Source organism: Gossypium arboreum, chromosome 3 (genome assembly GCF_025698485.1).
Source record: "Gossypium arboreum isolate Shixiya-1 chromosome 3, ASM2569848v2, whole genome shotgun sequence".
Taxonomy (NCBI): Eukaryota; Viridiplantae; Streptophyta; class Magnoliopsida; order Malvales; family Malvaceae; genus Gossypium; species Gossypium arboreum.
This window is the reverse complement of record NC_069072.1, coordinates 30890327-30903271: the sequence shown is the minus strand read 5'-3', so window position 1 is coordinate 30903271 and position 12945 is coordinate 30890327. Positions and strand designations below refer to the sequence as shown.

General features: G+C 34.1%; 1 protein-coding gene across 1 annotated transcript; it reads left to right on the top strand.

The window, feature by feature from the left end:
• The first annotated feature begins 720 nt into the window (after window positions 1–720).
• Window positions 721–10670, top strand: LOC128290554 (uncharacterized). Its single transcript, XM_053026252.1, has 2 exons — window positions 721–1031; window positions 10355–10670. The coding sequence occupies exons 1-2, from the start codon at window positions 721–723 to the stop codon at window positions 10668–10670; spliced, it is 627 nt and encodes a 208-aa protein (XP_052882212.1).
• Window positions 10671–12945: the final 2275 nt, after the last annotated feature.

The following is a 12945-nucleotide window of genomic DNA, read 5'->3' as shown; positions in this document are numbered from 1 at the left end:
TCAAGGACGCCTCAATCCACCAATGATGAAGGTTTTCAAGAAGGAAATTCAAAAGCTACTGGACACCGAGATGATCTATCCAATTTTCGATAGTAATTGGGTTAGCCCAATTCATGTGGTACCCAAGAAAACTGGTATGACTGTAATAGAAAAGGCAATAGGAGATTTAGTTCCCATTCGAGTCCAAAATGGGTGGAGAGTCTGTATAGATTAAAGGAAGTTGAACTCTTTAACTTAAAAAGACCACTTTCCACTTCCTTTCATTGATCAAATGTTAGAATGTTTAGCGGGAAAAACTTACCACTTCCTTTCATTGATCAAATGTTAGAATGTTTAGCGGGAAAAACTTACTACTATTGTTTTGATGGTTATTCAAGTTGTTTCCAAATTCCAGTGGCACCGAAGGACCAAGAGAAAAAAACATTTACATGTCCCTTTGGCACATTTGCCTACAGACAGATGCCGTTTGGACTTTGCAATGCACCAACCATATTCCACAGGTGTATGATAAGTATATATTTCGACTATGTCGGGAAAATAATTGAGGTATTTATAGACGATTTTACGGTTTATAGAAATTCTTTCAATGAATGTCGATCAAACCTAGTTAAAATTTTGGAGAGATGCTTAGAATTTAATCTAATTCTTAATTATGAAAAATGTCATTTTATGGTAGATAAGGGATTGATTTTAGGGCATATTATTTCCGCTAAAGGGATCATGGTCGATAAGGCCAAAACTGATGTTATCAGCTCACTTCCATACCCCACAACTGTGAAGGAAATTCGTTCCTTTCTTGGTCATACAGGTTTTTACAGACGCTTTATTAGGGATTTTTCTAAGATTTTGCGACCGCTGTGCAATCTCTTGCAAAAGGATAAAGAGTACAAATTTGATCAAGCGTGCAAAGACGCATACGACACTCTCAAACAAAAGCTTGTTTCAGTTCCTATAGTACAATTGCCAAATTGGGACTACCCTTTCGGGCCCATGTGCGATGTAAGTGACCAAAGTATAGGAGCTGTCATTAGGTAAAAAGTTGGGAGGGAACCTTACGTTATATCCTACGCCTTTAAAACACTAGATGCTGCCCAGAACAATTACTCAACTATTGAAAAAGCATTATTAGCCATTGTTTTTGCTTTGGAAAAATTTAGATCGTATTTATTAGGCACTAAACTTTTTGTTTTTTTTTTACCAAACAGCATTGAAATATTTGATCGAGAAAAAAGAGGCAAAACCTAGGTTAATTCAATGGATTATTCTCTTACAAGAATTGTGACAACCCTAAAGTGACCCTAGTCGGAAAGTGGTTTCGGGACCACAAAACCGAGTCATAAAAAAATAATTAACCATTATATTTGATGCTTATTATATGTATATAGGCATGTGTGAAAATTTCATATTTGAATTTTGTTAATTGTAAGTGAATTTTGCTAAATAGGATTTGTGTGAGAAAATTTAGAAATGTGCTAGGCAAATGTTAAAGTGGCCTATTGATGCATCTTAGAAAATGTTGTCCTTGCATGTCAAAATACCCAAAAGATGAACTAGTGGCCGGCCATGCTATGGGATTAACCATATTATAAACACTTGTGTTAATGTGGTATGTAGGAAACAATAAAATAAAAGGTTAGTAATAAAGAAATGAAAAGGGAGGGGTTGTGACAACCCGAATTAGGGCCTAATCGGAATAGTGGTTTCGTGACCACAAATCCGAGATAGAAATAATTGTTTTATAATTATTTTGGGGTTTATGATATGATTGCATGATTGTGTGAAAATTTCGTGATGAAATTCTATGCCTAAAGTGCTTAAATTGAAAGTAGGGACTAAATCGAATAAGTTGCAAAATTTGCATCCCGAAGTTTTAGTATGAAATTGTTTTGGAATATTAATTAGGAGGTCTTAAATAGAAATTTGACCAATTTTAAGTTCATGGACAAAATTAGGACATGGAAGGAATTTTGAAAGTTTAGTAAGGAGGGCATTTTGGTCATTTGGATATTAAATGAAATAAAATGGGAAAAATAACACAAAATTGATCATCATCCTCCTTAGTTGCTGCGAATTCTCCTCTCTCCATAGCTAGGGTTTCTTCAATTTTCAAGCTCCATAGTAAGTGATTCCAAGCCCGCTTTTAATGTTCTTTACGTTTTGGAATCCGAAAGCTCGATTAAGCTTATGCTAGTAATAATTTAACCTAGGGTTCACATTGGAAAAATACCCATAGGTGAAATTTGTGTATTTTGATGTTTTACGATAGAATATGAGGTTTTAAATTATGTTAAATAACTTGTGCTACTCGGTTTTAAGTGAAAACGAGTAAAAGCAGCATAATCGGTAAAAATACCTATTGTTCATAACTATATGATAGAGTGAGAATTTGATGTTGTTGTAGAAGAGAAAATGTTCAGCATATCATAAAATATAAGAATAAGGGCTGAAATTAAATTCCGAGCCTAGGGGCAAAATTGTAATTTTGAAAAGTTAGGGGCAAAATGTAATTTTTCCATGATGTGATTTTGGATTGAAATAAATAGTATGAGTATTAAATGAGCTAAATGTGTTATTATAGATCAAGAAAGACGCGAATTGATCTCGAGCAGGGAAGGAAAAAGTTTTGGACTAAATTGCAAAATTTCCACATTTTGCACCAAGGTAAGTTTGTATGTAAATATTACAATAATTTCATGTACATTCTTATATTTCAGCCTATTATATAAATATACTAGCTGATGTTAAAATATAAATCGACTATTGGAAGAATGGAAATAAATATAGAGAGAGATCCGGTTGAACATTGGAGAGATCGAATGAAATAGAGGGCGTAGCTAGGTCACATGTATGATGCCGAGTGCACATCATGTGTACAAGAAAGCTACGAGACACCTCAGTAGCTAGGTCACATGTGTGATACGAGATGTATCCCATGTAGACAAGAGAGCTACGTGAAAGATAAATGTAGCTAGGTCGCATGCGTGATTCCAAGTGAAGGACACCATGTAGACAAGAGAGCTACTGAGACAAATCGGTTGGGTCGCATGAGTGGTACTAAGTGTTCACCATGTGTACAAGAGAGCCGAACTAAACGAAGTATGATGGTGGGGCTGTGTGCTGAAACCATTAAATATCGAGGATTGATCCGAATTGTTCAACGGGATGGTTTTGTGGTGATATTGTGGTTTGGACCTACACTTATGGTGAATGAAATGTGGTGAAAATGATTTGTGGTATATACATATATAAGATAAAATGAGGTTAGCATAAAGAATGTGTGAAAGAGTGAAATTAGCATTAAAACTGTTTTTAGATGGTAGCAGTGACGTGATTTTGAAAAATCACCAAAAATAGGAGGAATATAATTATAGGTTGAATGAGATGTGAAATTAAAGTTTAATGAGTCTACTTTCATATAAAAGAAACAGAGCAAGCAAAGGAATTCTATATTTTGAGATATTTACAATTGTATGTGACTTGCTCAGGATGAATACGTGATCCCCTGTTCCAACTTTGAAAAATCATTAAAAATTGTACAAAGCAAATTAAGAAATATAGTTTACATGCCTAAATTCCTTATTGAGACTAGTTTTAAATGAAACAGACTTCAGGGTTGTTTGAATTGTGTACTGAGAGAAATTCAATTTGTAGTGAACAGAGGTCAGATCAGTCGAGCTGTGTAACAGGGAAACTTTAACTAATAAACTGTACTAATCTGCTGAACCAAAATTATAGAAAAAATTAGCAAAAAGCTTTATGAGTCTAGATTCAGGGAAATTTTACGGATTTGAATTTCGAGTTTTTTAACTCGAGTTATGATTTATTTAGTGAATATGACGCAGCAGAGACAGCTTAATCAAAGTGGAATGAATAGTGAAGTTAAAGTAGATATACTTGAATTGTTGTGTAAACATGTTAGATTTTTTTTTAATTAGTATTTACATACTTACTTACTAAGCTATAAGCTTACTTTGTTTCTCTCTTTTGTCTTATAGTGTTCTTCGGCTTGCTCAGGAGTTAAGGATCGTGAAGATCTATCCGCACTATCATACTTTAGGGTATTTGAACTAAACGTTTTGAATTATGGCATGTATAGTAGGCTTAATTATTTTGTTACGTGTCATATTTGTCTAGGTTTAAAATATTAGTTACAGTACTCGACCAGCTAATTTGTACAAGCCATTAAAGTTGGCTAATATTGTTCAAGACATATATTATACGATGCACTATCAAATTGGATGACATATTTATATTTCGGTTATGTTTAATGGTATGTGTTATGTTCTAGTAATACCTTGTATCCTGTTCCGGCGACGGTAACGGGTAAGGGGTGTTACAGGGGTGATGAAAACAAAGTTGTCTCATCCATGTTCCCCCCCCTCCATTGCCGTGAGTTGAAGAAAGATAACAAAAAGGAAACAAAAAATGCATGCTCATCCTTCTTCTTGATTGCCGAATATGGGAAAGGGAATATTGAAGAGGAAAAAACCAAGGTAGTCGGCCATGGCTATCCTAGTTTAAGGTATGCATTGTGATTTTCTTTTTAATTGACTATGAGATTAGATTGATAAGTGCATAGCTTATTTAACCATGGTTTAATTTCATGCATCAATAGACAAATGTCCATTCGGCAAGTGCTAAATTGGTGTCATTTTGATAAGTTTTTTTTGAAAGATGTTAATTAATTGTTAAGTGGCTTAAATGATGTTTGAATGAGTAGAGTTCATGGTTGAAAAGTATAAATTGAAAGTTGCCGTGTGAGTGTATATACATTTTAGAAAGAAAGATGTTGTTTAGTTGAATTTTCATTTGATAAATGTTCATTCGGTCAAATGGGAGAAGAATGAGATGAATTTAAATGTTGTGGTTTATTATATTTTAGTTGCTAAATGAAGAAAAATCGGCTAACAAGATTTTGAATATTAGTGGTGTAGTTGCCGAATTTGAACTATGAAGTTATTGAGTAATGTGTGTGTTTTAAGTGATAGAATTGAGTGAATGCTTGGAATGTGATATGTATGAATTATGTGTTAAATTAAGGTTTGCTAAGCTAGCTATTAAGATGAAGTGCAAATGTTAGTAATTGATTGCTAGTGTATATATGTGTACTAGCCGAGCTTTGAATTTAAATAATGGTTGGAGCACCATGTGTTGTAATGAGATTATTTGAGTGAAATCATAGATATTTATATGATGAATTGATTGTGGATATACATGCTTAAATAAGATGCACACATGAATGAATAGATAGCTTGGTGTTGCATGTATTCGGTCATAAAGGTGCACATGAGGAAATGTTAGATTAATTGTATTAAATTGCTCAATGTGATTAGAAATGCGTATGACCATTTTGTGTTTGAGCTAAAGGCGGCCATATGACCTATCAAACTCCTTGTCATATTCGGCCATAAGCTAGCATAATGATACTTTAATAAGTTAAATTTGTTTGAATTAGCTCAAGAGCTTAGAGGACCAAAGTTGGATAAGGGAAGGGAAAAAGTGATCGAATAGCCACCGAAATCGTTCGACCACATCCGAGGTAAGTTTTAAGTGATTAAATGTTGAGTAAATTCAATTATAATAGGACATAATGAGTTGATTTAATAAGATATGATGTGGCCATGATATGTCTTAAACTCAAATGGTAAGTTCCTAAGTGTTTGGACTTGGAAATTTAAGAGCAAATTGTAATAATTTGCTCAGGACAGCAGCAGTAACGTGATTTTAGAAAATTACTATAAATGTTTGGTGTGGAATTATAGGCTGAATAAAATATGAAATCAAATCTTAATTAGTCTAGTTTCTTATAAAAGAGACCGTGTAAGCAAAGAAATCTCCTATAAAGAGATATTTAAAGTTGTGTGAGACAGTGTCAGAATGACTCTGAAATCCCCTGTTCTGTCTTAAGAAAATCACTATAATTTGTACAAAAATGGTTACAAGATAAAATTTATATGCTTAGACTCCTTAATGAGTCTAGTTTCAAATGAAATCAAATAGAACATACTTTTAATTCTGTACAATGAGAATTTTTATTCGTAGTGAAGACTGGTCAGATTAGTCAAACAATGAAACAGGGGAAACTTTAAGAAAAATCTGGTATTGATTGGCCAAACCTAAAATTCTGAAAAAATTATGGATGGAAGATATACGAGTCTATATTCAGAGAAAATTAACAGCAAGTGATTTGAAGCCTTGTAGCTCCAGTTATAAATAATTTAGTGACCATTGCTCAGGAAAACAGCTCGTAGTGAATATGTGATTTTGTTGTAAACATGGATAAAACTTGTTTTAGTTGCTCATAAGCTATTGATTAAACCCATACTTGAATTCTAATTCGTGATATTGTAAAATGATATATGAGTGTTAGATGGATCTTTGATATTAAAATTTGTGAAATTGTAAGTTTATGAGTATTCAAATATGAAATGATAGTATGGCGTGAAATTGAATTATTCATTGGAAAATGATTGATGTAGATTCGGCCAAGACCAAGTCTGTACATGATAGTATATGTGGTATGTGAAGTATATTTGAATAATTGTGATGTGAATACATGAAAATTTATATTTTGATTTAGGATTTTATGCGATGAATGTGAAAGTGTATATATGTGATAAGGCCGAATGGCCGATGTGATGAATGTGAAAGTGTATATATATGTGATAAGGCCTAATGGCCGATGTGATGAATGTGAAGGTGTATATATGTGATAAGGCCTAATGGCCGATGTGATGAATGTGAAAGTGTATATATGTGATAAGGCCTAATGGCCGATGTGATAAATGTGAAGATGTATATATGTGATAAGGCCGAATGGCCAATGTGATGAATGTGAAAGTGTATATATGTGATAGGGCCGAGTGGCCAACGTGATGGATGTGAAAGTGTATAAATGTGATAAGTCCCGAAGGGCATTTGTGTCAGTACTATATCCGGATTAAAACCCCGCAGGCTTTATGCGAGAATATTATCACTGATTAATGTCCGTAGGCTTCGTGCTCGTACTATATCCGAGCTCTAAAGACCCGATGACTACGTGTGGAGATTTTGTTCGGGTAAGCCCCGAACTAAAGGTTTTGCTGAAGATTCAAGTAAAGCGTAAGATTATGCGACTTCATAGTGACAATTGGTAATAAATACGTTCAATGCGTTAAGTTGGTCAGGTATGTAATTTGAGATTATATTTAAGTTTGATTTAGACTAAATCACAAGGTCGTTATGTGATGCACATGTGAGTAAAGCAATAAGACTGTTCTATGATTATTGTGCATTTGGTCAATGTGGAAAGTCAGGTAAAAATATGTAATGTACCTATGATCATAAGAGATCACTATCAAGTGAGAATTTATCGCCTATTATATATGATGAGATGTGCATATTCGGTAAAGGGATGGTATGCCCGAAGGAAGAGTGAAAAAAATACGAACAACTATGTTATAATTTGATTGTTATCTGTTGACACTGCTTAAAACTTACTAAGCATTGTAATGCTTACTCCGTACTTTGTTTCCTCTGTTTTATAGATCTCATTTGGAAGCTACAGGCTCGGGGATCGTCAGCAACTAGTCACACTATCACTATCCACTGTTTGGTACTGCTACGTTTTGGATTATCTTATGGCATGTATAGAATAGACTAGTAGTGAGAGGATATTTTGGTTAATGTATATAAGCCATGCGAAAATGGCATCTTTTGAATGTGTACTTATAGAAGTTTAAATTGTATCCCTGACCGTCTTTAGTACTTATCTAAAGGAATGTTCAAAAAAAAAAAAAAAAAATTACTGTTCTGATATGAGTTTCAAGTCTGGTAATGCCCCTTTATCTATTCCGGCGACGGATACGGGATTGGGGTGTTACAAGAATTCAATCTCGAGATCAAGGACAACAAATGAAGCGAGAACTTAGTAGCTGATCATTTGAGTTGAATTCCCTTTTCAAAAGACAACACACCTCTTAAAGATGACTTCCCGGATGAAAGTCTTCCGTCAGCTCAGACAGTTTACCCATGGTTTACAGATATGGTAAATTACCTTGCTAAATATATTGTTTCTTCCAACTTATCATGTTCTGAAAAGGACAAGCTCAAAAAAGACTCACGATATTATATTTAGGGTGATCCATACCTATGGAAACACTATTCTGATAAGCTAATTTGACGATGTGTCACAGAAACTGAGGTACAATCTATCCTTTCTTTTTGTCATGCTTATGCTTGTGGAAGACATTTCAATCTTAAATGCACCGCACATAAGGTACTTGAGTGAGGATTGTTTTGGCTACACATATTTCATGACGCTTATTTATTTTGCAAAACTTGCGAGACTTGACAAAAAGTGGGGAATTTAAGCCGAAAGAGTGATATGCCCTTAACACCTATACATGTATGTGAAATTTTTGATATGTGGGGCATCAATTTTATGGGACCGTTTGTTTCATCATTTAATAATGTTTAAATTATTCTTGATGTAGATTACACGTCTAAGTTGATAGAAGCTAAAGCTACTCGACATGCCGGTGCTAAAACTGTAGTGGATTTTCTAACGAACTCTATATTTTCCAGGTTTGGTACACCGAGAACATTAATCAACGGTCAAGGAACTCATTTCTACAACAAGGTCATTGCTACTCTACTGAAAAGTATGGGGTGACACAACGTGTGGCCACAGCTTATCAACCACAAACAAATGGTCTAGCAAAAGTTTCGAGCCGCGAAATAAAGTCGATTCTGGAAAAGACCGTGAAACCAAATAATAAAGACTAGAGCTTACGTTTAAACAACGCATTGTGGGTGTACCATACTGCTTACAAGGGACCTATAGGATTGTGCCCTTACCGACTCATATTTAGTAAGTCGTGTCACCTTCCGGTGGAGTTAGAACATAAGGCATTTGGGGTAGTGAAAAGATGCAACATGGAGTTGGACGCCGTAGGTAATTAACATAAATTAGACATTCAAGAACTTGAAGAGATCTGGCGAGATGCGTATGAAAATGCCTAAATTTATAAAAACAAAACTAAGGCATTTCATGACTAGAAAATATCTCGCAAACAATTTTCAAGTAAGCAGAAGGTGTTACTTTACGATCCTATATTAAGAATTTTTTTGGGTAAGCTTTGAACCAAATGGCTTGGTCCTTTTGTTATTACTAAAATATTTCATCATGGTGCAGTTGAAATTAAAAGAGAGGAATTCAAGAAATGTTTTAAAGTCAATGGTCAAAGGTGTTAAGTAAGCCGCTGAGAGAAGGATGTTACAACTTGATGAGTTGGAAGAGCTGAGGTTGTTTTCCTATGAGAAAGCCAAATGTGTAAATAAAGATCAAAGAGATGACATGATAGTCATATACAACCTCGCGAGTTTAAAGAAGGTTAGAAGGTTTTGTTATTTAATTAAAGGTTGAAGTTATTTCCTCGATAGCTTAAATCTCGATGAAAAGGACCCTATACCATCTACCTAGTTTATCTTTATGGAGCTATTGAATTTTATGACAATTATAGAGGTACATTTAAGGTTAATGGTCAACGTCTTAAACACTACTGGGATGGTGAAGTTGAGCGAGTTGAGTCATCGTTCAAATTAATAGACCCTTGATTTTTCATGAACTCATTTTGTAAATAAATAAATAATTAGAACTTATTTTCTTAACTTATTACATTTAATTAATTCTGTCTAAGGAGATTGGAACTTAAGTGGGACTGCTGTGACCCCTCGAACCTCTCCTGGGAATTAATTTAATGTAATTTGTTAAGAAGAAATTTTCTAATTAAGATTTAAAATTTTTAAGTTTCAATTGTTTTGATTAAATTTTAAATTTTTATGTTAATAAAGAGGGTCAAATTTGGCCCAAGTACTAATCAGTTTTTTTTCTTAAGTAAGTTTCTAAATACAGTCTGAGTTTGAGGCCCAAGACAACAAAAAAGGAGGGAAAAATCCATACTTTGTTGCCACTCCCATTACTTGCCGCCCAAATAACCCTAATGTAGCTAAATTTTCACTACATATTGTCCTAATTCTTCCTTATATAAACTCCTCTTCATTCTACTATTTTTCATATCCCTCAAAGCAATTTGCTTAACCTTAAAAATCTCTAAATCTCCCTCTTGTGCCGCTAACCCCAAATCCTGAAAAAACCCCAATCTCTCTTACCTTTTTACTGGAATCACCTATTACCGCCGTAAGAAGATTGCCGAAGCACCAACGTTGCTGTTGCACATTGCTATTGTTGCTGTCGCACATTGCCATTGCTGTCGCACGCTGTCATTGCCACCATACCATCCTTGCTGTCGTAAGATTTTCGTCGTAGCAAGTTCTTACCCACCTTGTCGATTTCTCTTTTCCCCTTGTGTAGAAACTTTGCCAAATTCTTAAGAAAAGATACCATGTCTCGCAAAAAAACTAGATCTTCAAAGACTACTCCTATTTTGATCGATGAAAAAGTGAAAGAGAGATTTGATTCAATCTTCAAGCATCAACCTATTATGCCGGAAAATTTTTTTAACTTGAAGAGTAATGATTTGATGGTTGTTCCTATACCGTTTAGAAAGAAAATCAATGCTCTCAAGTGGGAACAATTTGGTGATACTCGTTCACTTCCCGATGATGAACTAGTTCGAGAATTCTATGTTAGTTTGACTATGCAAGAGGCTACTGAGGTCATCGTTTGAAAGAAAAAGGTACCTCTTACTTCTAAGTCCATCAATGATTTGTTTAACATACTTGATGTTGAAGAAAATGAGTACTACCCTATGATGAACAATATTAATTGAGATTTTCTTCAACAAGTGCTTGATGTTGTGACAAATCCAGGATTCCAATGGATTATAAGAAAGCATGGGAGCCATTCTTGCTGAAGGGAATACCTAAAACTAGTAGCAAATGTATGATTTTATTTCATTCGCTACAATTTATGCCTATCTGACATAGTTCCACCATCTCAACGGAACAAATGCTTTTGTTATATGCAATCTTGATAGAAAAGTCCATTAATGTTGGGAAAATTATTCTCAAGGAGATTTATGATTGTGCTAAAAAGAAGACAGGAAGTGCTTATTTTCCATCATTAATCATTTCACTTTGCTTAATGGCCCATGTTAAAATACAAGCAAATCTGAAGGGGAAATATGTTCAAGGGTGCATTACAAATCATGATCTTGAAAGCTTAGTAGAGAAGGTGCATGAGCTAAATCAAGGTGAGCAAGAAGGCCCAATTGAGCTAGATATCGATGAGTCAACAAAGGAAACTGAAACTGAAGCTAATTCAGTTACAGACACTAAACAAGAAGAATTTGACAAGGAACCGAACAGTCCTAAACCAGTTGAAGGATCTGCAACCCCTAAACTAGAGGTTGAGCCAGAAAGTGAAACAGTCAAGCTAAGTGTTGAACTTGAATCTTCAACTCCAATGCCGACTTCTGCAAGTGCTTCAAAGAAATCGGAGTTGTCAATTATAATGGATATGTGCAAGTTTATGCACAACCAACAACAAACTTACTAGAAATATGCAAAAATTAGAGATGACTCAATTCGAAATACTTTTAAGAATATGTTTAATACATTTGTTCCTGAGTTCTCAGATGCTATCTTTGAGACATGGACCGAAGATACTAACTATGCAAGCAGAGATGGAGCTGAAGAAGGCAAGGGGAATGAGTCAGAAAAATAAAAGGGGGGATTCTTGTCTTGTTATATATTTAATCATTTTTAGGTCTTTAGGAATTTATTTCTTTCATAATTAGGATTTAATTTCTGCAGAATAAAACATAACAAGCATGAATAAACTTAACACTTCTTTAGAAATAAAAAGACTAAGTAATGTGGTAATGGGAATGAACATGTCTAGGATTGGGTTATTAGGAAAAACTTGGTATTTAAGCAGTCTTAATGGCTCACCTCTCTTTCTATACAACCCTACCTGGTGTTTAGTTTTCATTCATTACTTTGTTCTTGCAATGAGGACATTGCTTCTTTTTAAAGATGGGTAAGGCAAATAAATTGCTCAAATTTTTAAAATTTTCAAGTATGTTTCAATAATTTCTTTCATAAGTATGTTTTAACAAATGAATGTTTAGAGACATTTTTTGTTAATGAGATAGTTTGCATGCAAGTATGAATGACGATTTTATCTTAGTGGTAGTATGATCATGAAGTATGGAATGCTTGTACGATCTTAGCCTTAGTAATGTTTGCTATGAAAACTTAGTTTCTCTTGAGATTAGACATGTATGAAGGTTTATATCTTTAGAATTGACTTAGTAACTTTCTTGAGGCGAAATCCTAGGGGACATAAAAATCTAAAATGATATAGGCACTATTTCGTTAGATCGTTTGAGCCTTTTCAAGCCAACCCTATGACCCTTAAAACTGTAATTTTGAGCTTAAAGGCCTATTTATTGCAATGAACCTACATTATAAGCCATATTACCATCTTTTTAAGTTATCCTAATTTTGTGCACCCATCTTAACAAAAGTTTTCTTAGTAATCAACATTTGAGGAAATTTTCAAAAAGATGTATGTGCTTATGCTTAAAAAAATAAAAAAAATAAAGGAATAGCGAAGAAAAGTTTGCTCAGTATCCAAAAAGAAAAATGTATGAGCTTGAGTTTAAAATAAGTTTGGGGGTGTTCCAAAGGTTCACTTAAAGAAAATGTAGTATTTCGAGAAATCCAAGACAAAGTTAAAGGTCAAGATTTTGAAACAAAAATGTCTTATCTCTTAAAATCCCTACCTTTAACCGAGCCCCATTACAACCTTATAAAAGACCTATTGATTTGATGTTTATGTCACCTAAATTAGTAGAGAGGAAGTACTAAGTTCAAAAAATGAAGATCATAAATAAGCTTTATGATTGTTTGCTTGATTGATAAGAAATTATGTTGAATGAAGACTGTTATCTGTGGCTGTGACATACATACAAACTATGATTCATGTTGGCATATTTT

What these genes read in the sequence shown, in the direction of transcription:
- LOC128290554 (XM_053026252.1), top strand. Translation starts at nt 721, where the DNA reads ATGGTCGATAAGGCCAAAACTGATGTTATCAGCTCACTTCCATACCCC. An exon ending in AGTATAGGAGCTGTCATTAG is followed by an intron (nt 1,032 to 10,354) that starts GTAAAAAGTTGG and finishes CCCCTTGTGTAG; the next exon opens with AAACTTTGCCAAATTCTTAA.